Source organism: Gavialis gangeticus, unplaced genomic scaffold (genome assembly GCF_001723915.1).
Source record: "Gavialis gangeticus isolate Ggan-Ray unplaced genomic scaffold, GavGan_comp1, whole genome shotgun sequence".
NCBI lineage: Eukaryota > Metazoa > Chordata > Crocodylia > Gavialidae > Gavialis > Gavialis gangeticus.
Window position 1 is genome coordinate 85,379,517 of NW_017729025.1, and position 10,760 is coordinate 85,390,276.

Sequence of the window (10,760 nt, forward strand, 5' to 3'; positions counted from 1 at the left end):
ACCAGAAAGTCTCAGCCCCCACTGCCTTGTGGGTTACCCCATGAAGGGGCAAGGCTAGGGAAGCACACCCCAACAGAAAAGCACAGGGACCCAAGCCCATTGAGTGGGGCCTGAGGCAGGGTCCAGGAAAGTTTCATAGTTTCTTGGGTCGGAAGGGACCTGAGCAGATCATCTAGTCCGACCCCCTGCCATGGCAGGAAGAGCACTGGGGTCAAATGACCCCAATAAGGTGGTTGTCCAACCTCCTCTTAAAATCCCCCAGGGTGGGAGCCTGCACCACCTCACTTGGAAGCTGGTTCCAGACTCTAGCCGCCCTGACAGATGACAGGTTGACAGATGACTGAGACCCAAAGGGGTGCAATGCCCAGAAGGGTCCAGGTCAGTCAATAGACCCCAAAGGCCTGAAAGCCATAGGCTGAGTTAGGGGGGCCCAGGTAGGTCAGCAGATGCCTGAGGCCTAGAGGCCCCAGTGAGGGGGCAGAGCAGTAGGGACCCAGCAGCCGTGTAGAATAGGGCCTTAAGAAGGTCTGAAGGGCTAAACATAAGCTGACCAGAGTAGTGATAGCTAGCAGCCGTGTACAGTAGGGCCTTAAGACGATCTGAAGAGCTTCATGTGGGCTGACTGGACTAGCCTCAACTGGCAACCGTGTAGACTAGAGTCTTAAGACAGCCCAAAGGTCTGCATACAAGCTGACCGGAGTAGTTGAAGTAGAGGCCCCAGTAAGGGAGCATGACTTAAGGCCCAGGCATGTCCAAGGACTCCTGAGGCCTAGCTGGGCCAGAGTGGCTCAGTAAGGGGCCAGGGGAGTGATAATAGAATTTAGATGCCATCTGTGAGGCCTGGGACACAGTATAAGGGAAGGTTCAGAGCCATGCAGTACACCCTTGGCATCAGTCTTTAAAATGAGCAGCCTCCTGTCCTAAAAATAGATAACTTATTGTTTACATCAAGGCATGGCAGGTTAGCATAGGTGGGCAGACTGCCTAGACATGGAGATGGGTCAGCATAGTGACAGGTAGGGCTGTGCAAAATTGCAACGAGTGTTTTGTTTCAATGCATACAGAGCTCTAAACAGCAAAATCGAAACAAAACAAAAGGCTTCAAAATAGCTTTGAAATGAAATGAGGACACTCGGAATGTTCTGAATGTTTCAAAATGTTTCAAGTTTCAAAGCAGCCTGGTGGTGGGAGTTGGGGAGAGCTAGGGCTGCACTCCGAGCGACTCTGCCAGCCCCATGGAGCTCAGCCCCGTGGCGAGAGAGCCAGTGGCAGAGCCACTCCAAGCACAGCCCTGGCTTCAAGCACATTCCTGGCCAGTGGCTCTTCCCTGCCTTCCGCTGCCAGGCTCAGCTCTGTGAGGCTGCAGAGCCTCCCACCGCCAGGCTGTGCTCACCAAGGCTACACTCTGAGTGGCTCCACCACTGGCTCTTCCGCTGCCAGGGTGAGCTCCATGGAGCTGATGAAGCTGCTTGGATTGCAACCCTGGCTCCGAATGCAGCCCTGGCAAGCACAGCCTGATGGCTGGAGGCTCCACAAACCCACGGAGCTGAGCCTGGTGACAGGAGACGGGGGAGAGCCACTGGCCAGGGCTGCTCTCAGAGCGGCTGTACCACTGGCTCTCCTGCCACCTTCCGCCACCAGCCTGAGCTCCATGAGGCTGGTGGAGCCACTCAGAGCACAGCCCTGGCTCTCCCCCACCTCTCACCACCGGGCTGAGCTCCACAGGACTGGTGGAGCCACTCAGAGGGCAGCCCTGGCTCTCCCCTGCCTCCCACCACTGGGCTCAGCTCTATGGGCCTGGCAGAGCCACTTGAAGTGCAGCCCTGGCTCTCCCCCATCTCCTGCCACCAGGTTGCACTCTGAGCAGCTCTGCCACTGGCTCTCTGCCACCTCCTACTGCCAGGCTCAGCTCCATGGGGCTGCAGAGCCTCCAGCCACCAGGCTGTGCTCAGAGCCAGGGCTGTGCTCAGAGCCACGGCTGTGCTCCAAGCAGCTCTGCCAGCTTCACGGAGCTCAGTCTGGTGGCAGGAGGGCCAATGGTGGAGCCACTCAGCCCAGCAGCTGGAGGCTCTGCAGCCCCATGGAGCTAAGTCTGGTGGTGGGAGGCAGCAGAAGGCAGTGGGGAGCCACTGGCAGAGCCACTCAGAGAGCAGCCCTGGCTCCAAGCACAGCCCTGCCCCATGGCTCTCCCCTGCCTCCTGCCGCCAGGCTCAGCTCCGTGGGGATGCAGAGCCTCCAGCCACCACCCTGTGCTCACCAGGGCTGCAACTGGAACAGCTGTGCCACTGGCTTTCGCACCACTGGGCTGAGCTCCATGGGGCTGGCAGAACCACTTGGAGTGCAGCCTGGCAGTGGGAGGTGGGGAGAGCCAGGGTTGTGCTCTGAGCAGCTCCACCAGCCCCACAGACCTCAACCTGCCCCCCAAGTGCTGCAAGACTCCTCCCAGGAGTGCAGGCCCCCAGATCTGCATGTGGGATGACAGGAGGCTGCCGCTGCTGCCTGGGGCCAGCAGCAGCAACAGTCTTCCTGGCGCTGAGCCCAGCACTGCTCCCAGGTGTCAGCAGCAGCCTCCTGTCATCCCATGCACAGATCCAAGGGCCCACACCCCCCAGGAGTAGTCTGGCACAGGCCTACCAGGGGCACAGGCCCCCAGATTTGCATGTGGGATGACAGGAGGCTGCTGCTGCCAGCAAGTGACATTAGTTTTGCTTTTAGCAGTTTGAGATTCAGTTTACCAGAAACACTTGCAGCTATCTCCTTGAAACATGGTAGGCTTTGTGCCCTCAGAAGGGGCTACCATCCTGCAAGTTTCATCTGAATCAGGCATGAAATGACAAAGTTATAGGCATTTTAATGATTCCCCATTATAGCTTATGGGCAAAACATCAAAACGCATTGAAACAGTTTCAATGAAACAAAACGGAACAGTGCTTCAAAATGACAAAACAAAACACCGTCCCTTCAAAACAAGTTGAAACAAAACGGTGCTGTTTCACACATCCCTAATGACAGGCCCCAGCGGTTACCCTGTTAGTTTTGCTCACAGAAAAACAGAAAATGTTCACTATTAAAAGAGCAATTGCTCCCTGACTTTACATAACTGTCATGCATTTCCCACTCCCATCACCAGCTGAAGGCTAGACAGAAGAGCAGGTAGGCTCTGAAAGAGGAGGATCAAATATACAAGAATGGCTTCATACATGCATTCAAATAATCTGGGAGAATTTCTACCAGGAGAACAAACCTGAGAGAAAATGCTCAGGGACACCAGAACGGACATTTGAATGCTGAGCCCTTGAAGAGTACAGAACTTGCAATGTTGATGCTGCACAGCCAGGGGGGACCCTGTGCACACATCTCAGTGGGCTGTGCAGGTTCCTTCACTCTGCTCAGAGACAGAATAGCAGCAGTGTACACAGTAATCTTGATTGGCTGACTCACACAGCTTAGGCACCTTGCATCTCCCTCCAGCACAACATGGGCATTGTGAAGGAACAGGGTGTTCTGCTCTCTGCTGGGCTGGAATAGTAGAGTCCAACCTGAGTAACACAGTCTTGAAGTGGGGGTGGGGAAGTAGGGGAGAAGAGAAGAGCAGAAGCAAAGCAACCTGGCATGCTGGAGTTTTGTGCTGTGGCTTCTCTCAGAAAGATAAGTTATACAAACATTCACTCTTCCATGAGAAAATCTTTTAGGAGTGATTTAAGCCTGGCTGTTCTGAGATAATTTTTCTCCTGGAGCAGCCATTTTTGCTCTCGGAGAAAAATCCTGAACATCCATATACATGTGATTTCTCCTGGAACAGCAACAACTCTCCCAGACAACACTGACAGCATTTATGTGCGTGCTCTGAGGTTAGAGTGGCTCTGAGAGATGCTCTACTTAAAACACCTGCAGCACCACATGTATTCAGCATCCTGTGCTTCAGAATAGCGGTGGCACTTGAACTAAAATTCATTCAATGGGCTTTAGTTTAAGCGATGCTGCTGCCATTCTGAAGCATGGGGACACTGAATACATGTGACATGGAGGCTGCCAGAGCATGTTAATTAACACACTCCAGCAAACTCAATTAATTGAGTCTCCTCCAACATGTTAGCAAACATCAGAGCAGACATCCAGCACATATATTGGTGCCCTGTATATCTATACATGCCTTGGGCTTTGTTTGTTTACCTTTAGGCTAAACTGACTCTGAGCAGTCTGAGGGAGCCCATCAGGCTTACTCTGGACAATCTATAAGAGCCAATCAGGGCTGTCATGTGTACCATTGCCATCTGTTGCCAGGCAAAATGAAGGAGCCTGCACAGCATGCTGATGTGTGTACAGGGGGCCCCTGGCTGCACAAAACTGGAACTGAAAGCTCTCTGCTCTTCAGGGACTCAGCATTTGAATGTCTGTTCAGACATCCCCTGGTAATTTTTTTCTACTGGAGAACAAGCCCAGCAGAACTTTTCCAAATCACTTGAACATGTGAATGCATCTTAAGACTCAACCATTCTGAGCTTCACTACCCATTGCATGCTGCAAGATAGGAATTCAGATTGCTGGAATCTGTTGTGATGCTAGACTAAAAGAATGATATCCCTCATGTGTTGATGTCTGAAGGCTGAGGAAGCTGCAGCCTTGAAGACATTTGTAATTAGCCATTGATAATAAGCTCAAAAATAATTCAGAGAAATGTAAAGAATTTCACCCTCTCTTGTATACAGGAGACTATTGCTGTACTATAGAAAAATATAAATAAAACAATGTATTAGCAATGATTATTTTCACTAAGCAGTGCATTTAGATTCAAACTCACCTTTTTTCTAAATAGAACTCTACATCCAGCTCTTCATTATCCTTTAAAAGGGAAAAAGAAAAATCACACACACGTTCATAATTAAAAAGGCAAGGCAAGGTTTTACCCAACAGCTTTACCTGCAGGATATCTGCACATTAGATTATGTATTCTCAAGATTCTAAAGTATAATTATCTTAAGTGTGACTAAGGAAAAATAGTGGATTACTTGGCTAGCCTAGTATCTTTATGTCAAGTCACATCTGCTTACTTTCCTGGCAGGCAATTTCTACTTGTTTTGCATTAGCATTTTTAACTAATACAGCAGTGATTGCACAAGTACTGCCAATTTTGTTTAAAAACCATGCATTAGAGCCTTAGCATCATAAGACTGGCCCCCATATCATGAGTTTTTTAAAAGTTTATGAAGCATTTTTCTCCTCCCTTCCCCACTTTCCTTGCGTGTGTGCAGGAAAATGATAGGAAGTGTTCCCCATTATCTCACATTCGACTGACATGATTTTGGCCTTTTCTACAGAAGTTTTTAACCCCTGTGTGCCAAGTTCCCATCAATTTTCCATCCACATCTGCCCTACTGCCTATTCATTCTGGCCCCCACCTTTTCCTCTGCTTCATTTGTTCGTATTATTAATCATCATGGTAAAAGGAAGGCAAGTATATATTGTGCCTGGGCTTGTAAATTTTCAGATCAGTATGCAATGCTGCTGTATAATAATGGAGGGATAAGAATAAGGTAGAAGCAGGGTGACACAGATTACCTTATTTTTCCAGCGATACTGTATTTACTCAAATAAAAGACAAGTCAGTCCATCTGTCCCCCATCAGCATGGAGCAAAAAGACCTTCATTTTACATTTGCATACAAGGAAACCTCATTAAATACACTACCTATCATTAAACTGCTGCCAAAAGCAGTATATGCTCAATAATGGAAGCCAACCATGAAGTTGATTAAATGTAGCCAGCATAACTATAATTTTCATGGCCCAAGTCATGGCAGGTGAGACAGAGCAGACTGCCCTGGGCAGGTGGGAAAATTGCTTTGGGATCTAGCCTCGAAATTCACAAATGCCAAACCCACATTTTAAATATACTTACAGGAGCTCCTCAGGAGCTCCGGGCTTACTGCCATTGTGCTCCCACCACTGCCAGAGCCATGCCCCCCGCCAGCCACCAGGGGCACTGTGTTCATGAATGCAGTCTGCGTTCATGAACACTGTGCCTTATTCACGGATTTTGCCATTCACAGGGGATATGTTCTCGTATCCCCCGCAAATGGCGAAATCGCCTGTATATGGTAAAATCATGAGCCTTTTGGATTTGCACTAATACCATGGATAGCTTGCAATATATAGCGGTACAAAAGTGCTGCTTAGAAGTGTTTATGGAGTACCTGTGCTACAACATGCAGCGGTTTCAAAAAAGGTAAAATGCATCCATTGTGGATGAACTAAATCTGTGGATACCTGTAGTATTCTGTGAGTGTTTTCAAATTTGCCCCTCACTTCCATGTGCTCACAGAGAGCAGGGTCTGACAGTAAGGGTGGGGGGGTCTGCAGGTGACACTAACATTGTTTCATTACAGTTCGGGATCAAACAGTGCTTTAAACTTGAAAGTTCTTAGTAGTGAAAGTGCACAGAAGTGAACAAGGAGCATTCTTCTCAGAGATGTGTCAATCTGCTGTTAACCCAAACCCTTTTGAGCCTCGATAACTAAGTGATAATGATTTGATTACAGCTTCTACCTGAAACCTGCATTTGTTTAGATTTATTTCTTCAGCAGGTCGTACTCTGAACTCATTAATGCCTTTCATAACCTGTAGACTTGGACCCATTTTCCTTTTATAGCAGAGCACCCAGAGAGCACTTAGATAATGGACTATGAACTGTAAGTCAGAAAACAAATCATAGAATCATAAAAGTAGGGTCAGAAGGGATCTTGTAGATTTTCAAGTCCAACCCCCTGCCTGGGCAGGAGAAAAAACTGGACTCAAATGATCCCAGCTAGGTAGGCATCAAGTTGGTATCAGCTCCTAGCCACCCTGACTGTGAACTAGTTCTTACTGATGTCTAATCTAAACCTTCTCTCCAACAACTTATGGCCGTTATTCCTTGTTATGCCAGGGGGCGCTAGGGGAAACAAGGTCCCTCCCAAACCCTTCTGGTCCCCCCTAGTGAATTTATAGATGGTTACTAGGTCCCCCATCAGCCTTCTCTTGTGAAGGCTGAACAGGTTCAGGTCCCGCAGTCTCTCATTGTAGGGTCTGTCCTGCTGTCCCCAGACCATGCGGGTGGCCCTTCTCTGGACCATCTTCATGTAGATTCTGACTCAACAGCACTGGAAGCCCTACCTCCATTCTAATATCCTTTCCTTAAACAGCACCCAGTGCCCCACACGTCTATGTATCATTTTATTACTGGATACATGCAACTTATGATACCCTTGAAAGTGCTAGCCTGCTGAGAATATAAATCAAGCTGAATGGATTCTACATCCTCACTGTGATACCTCCCACACAAACACAGGGGAGAGGGCTAAACAGAAGTGGCCCCTTGGTTTGACAGCTACCCTGATGGGTCCAATTTCAGTGTTCCAAAGAACAGGAACAATGCCCTGCCATTTTAGGACCATTGATCAAAAGTACTCTATGATTTTTCAAGGGGGAAAAGGTTTCTATCTAGTGTAAACTTCAGCATAGCTATGCTGAACAGATTTGGAAAGTAACTGGTCACAGGGTGAGTGGGACTAACCTCTGGGTTCAGCTTGAAAACGCGCTTTAAAGGCTGGCCTGGCTTTAAACCTCCCACATCAAAGACAACAGAAGTAAGCTCATCACTGATCAGAACATCTTTGTCAAAAAGGGTCAACTCCAGGATGTTCTAAAACAAAACATAACGCAAGGGATGAACAGAGAAACAGCAAGCAAGGAAGGCACAAATATATCTAAACAAGTAGTAATTAATACACCTTATATCTAAGAAGCACATTCATGGATCAAAGCAGTACTGATTCCTCTTTACTGGTATTTGTTTTACTATCTACAGTTTATAACACTCCTTTTAAAAGATGGTCAAATTCCCTGAAAAAATATAAGTCCTTCCCAACAATTTTACCTACTCCTATTTGTAGTTAGCTGTGGTCAGCCAGAAATGTGCGTGTCAGGGAGAAGGATTTCTGCTCCTGGCCCTCTGCCCTAAAGGGATTAGCAATGATTTCTATGCATCGCTCACATGACTTAGCAGAAGGCATTTCAAACAAGTTAGCTCAGTGCTGGTTTTCCTGAGAAAGGAACAGCATCTTCCTCCCCGTCTCAGTAATCCAGAATGACTAAACAGGTAGAGCAACCAATCATTTCCTGATCATCACTGCCACAGGACAGAGGCAAGCCCAGAGGATGCTAATTGAAAAGTGCTTAGTTGCTAAACAGCAGGTAAAAGAAGTTAAAAGACAAAGTCCAGTTGCCTATTAAAAGTTGTGAAGAATATCAGTTTCAAGAAAACTAGCCTGAACTCAGGATATGTTCTGGCGTAGCATTCTCGCTTGACCTGTTATAATACCTGAATCACTGGGATGTTTGGGCAAGTACAGCCATGAGACTACAATAGCCCTAGGGTGAGAGTGTATATCCCACAAAAATTAACCTGAGTTTGTTAAGGAATTTCCTGAAACGATTGTGTCAGAATCAAGCAGCATCCTAGCTTGCTCTTTTCCCTAAATTACATCAGGTTGGTGGGTGAGGAACATACCTTCTTAGCTGTGCTTTTCAAAATTTTGAGCCTTGATGAATCATCTCTTGAGGTGGCTCTAGCTGGTGATGTGGAATAAAATAGGTACTGAGAGTCAAGGGTGCCTACTGATTCACGTGAGACATTACATGCAATGGCCTCCTTTTTCTGGTAATAAAAGTCTTTCATAGCACCAAGTAATCTAGCTTGCTCCATATCAAATGGCTCTTCTTACCTTGACAGCACTGTGGATTCTGTATTGGAAGGTTTCATTCCACTCTGGATCACTAGAGTTGTCAACAACCTGAGTTTGAGAAGTGACTGGAGATGCAGCTGGTAGTTTCAGTTCCACATAGCAGTCTGCCTTGGATACTGAAGTAAAGAGAGCAGAAAACCAACATCAGAACTAATGTAATCAAATGCATTTTTCCACAGGAGCTCACTGCTTTCCATACCTTTACATGTGCAACATTAAGAAGAAAGCTGGATTGGAAGAGAGAGAGCTTTTAAGATGCAAATATCTTAAACAGCAGCAAACCTGTTTTTTTTTTCTAAAAATGATTTACTTTTCAGGCATATCCCTGTACAAAGGACCTTCACACAAAGGAACACTGCTCTGAGAAAGACAAGTGCTCCAAAAAAATTTGCAACACAAAGACTTTTGTGGGCGAAATCTTTTACTCATATCGTATTAGTTTATTTTATTCAAGATATTGATATATTTTATTGAGAGAAAATTAGCAAGCTTTCAAATGCAAGACATTCAACATCATTCTAGCATCAATCCTGAAAAAAGCTTATCCTTCTGAAGCAACTGTACCATTGTTTAGCCATTAAAGCCACACAATTCCCCCATTTTTTTAAATTTATCAGGGACAGTCAACCTGTGGCTTGTGTGTCACAAGTGGCACAGGCAGTCTGTGTGGCATGTGACAGATGGCAAGTGGACAGGCAACATAGTAACAGATAAGTCAGGGAACAAAAAACAGCAGCAGATGGGGTAGGGACACAGGACAGTGAATAGAAATCAGAGCAGCTGATTAGGAAGAGAAAGGGGGTGGCAGTGGTGCTTGGAGAGGGTGCAGGGCTAATTTGTGGCAGGATGCCAAAAAGATTGACCCCACTGCCACACTGAAATGATTTATATCATGCTTAGCACACATTTGTATATGCAGTGGTGCTCAGGCCCCAGCAGTATAATACCAGAACTAAAATAAAAAGTTCAATAGGAGCTACATGATATGAAGACACTACAATCAACACTCATAATAGGTAATATATACTGATTATCTCCTCTCCCAAACATGGGCCATAAAGACTAAACCTGTGGCAAAGAAAATACTACCACCTAGATCCAAGCTTATTGTGTATGAAAGAATAGACTCAATTCTGCCATTAAGGTCAAGGAATTACACACCATGGAACTACAGTAAGTCACAGAGGAAAGTTAAAATACCCTGACAATCCATGTTAAATCCATCTTATCAGACATGAAGACACAGGGACCTAGTTTTTACAAAAAACTCTGAAAGCAGAATACAATATAGAGAAAAATCTGCATAAACAATTTATTATTTTATAATCCCTACATAATCCAGTCTTGGGCAACTGCCAGCTGGCTTCATCCCATGGTTCACTCCCCATGGCACAGCTTTCTCAGACAGCTGCAACCTTCCATAGAAATTGCATAAGATTTACCTTTCCCCATCCCCACAATCACCAAATCTGTCCAAGAGAGCAAAACTCTCTCTTCCCAGCCAGAATGTCTTCCAGCTAAGCCCTTGCTGGGGTCAAGAATGAAAGTTAAACAACTCGCATTTCCATCCCCAAAATCATTTCTGGATCACTAATCCAATCTACTCTAACTGGACAGGGCCATAATAAAGACGTCTTTAGACAGTGTTATTATGGAACTTAAGAACAGAATGGCAGTGGAATGGCTGCCTGAATAATCTCCTTCACTGGAGGTTTTCAAAAAGAGTCCGGGATGGCTCTAGAACAGCACTTTCTGTTCCCAACCAGGAGTTAGAATGGATGAGCCTTGAGATCCCAGCCATATTTCAAACCAGCAGTTCAGCAGCTATATAGACACTCAGCATTTAAATTCCCCTGGTTTGGGATGTTGCCAGAGATGGGTTCTGCTAGGATCAAAACCCAGACTCATTAGAAAGCTGACAACAGCCAGGAGAATCTTAGGGCATCTATACACATGCCTGGGAGGGGAGGGGGTAACT

General features: G+C 46.4%; 1 protein-coding gene across 1 annotated transcript in view; it reads right to left on the bottom strand.

The window, feature by feature from the left end:
* Nucleotides 1-10,760, bottom strand: part of LOC109298791 (cytosolic phospholipase A2 zeta-like) — a 49,891-nt gene that overhangs the window by 33,981 nt on the left and 5,150 nt on the right. Inside the window, exons 3-5 of the mRNA XM_019519068.1 lie at nt 8,762-8,898; nt 7,552-7,680; nt 4,802-4,842 (exon numbers count right to left, since the gene is read on the bottom strand). Coding sequence (XP_019374613.1) covers nt 4,802-4,842; nt 7,552-7,680; nt 8,762-8,898 — 307 coding nt within the window. The remainder of the gene's footprint in view (nt 1-4,801; nt 4,843-7,551; nt 7,681-8,761; nt 8,899-10,760) is intronic.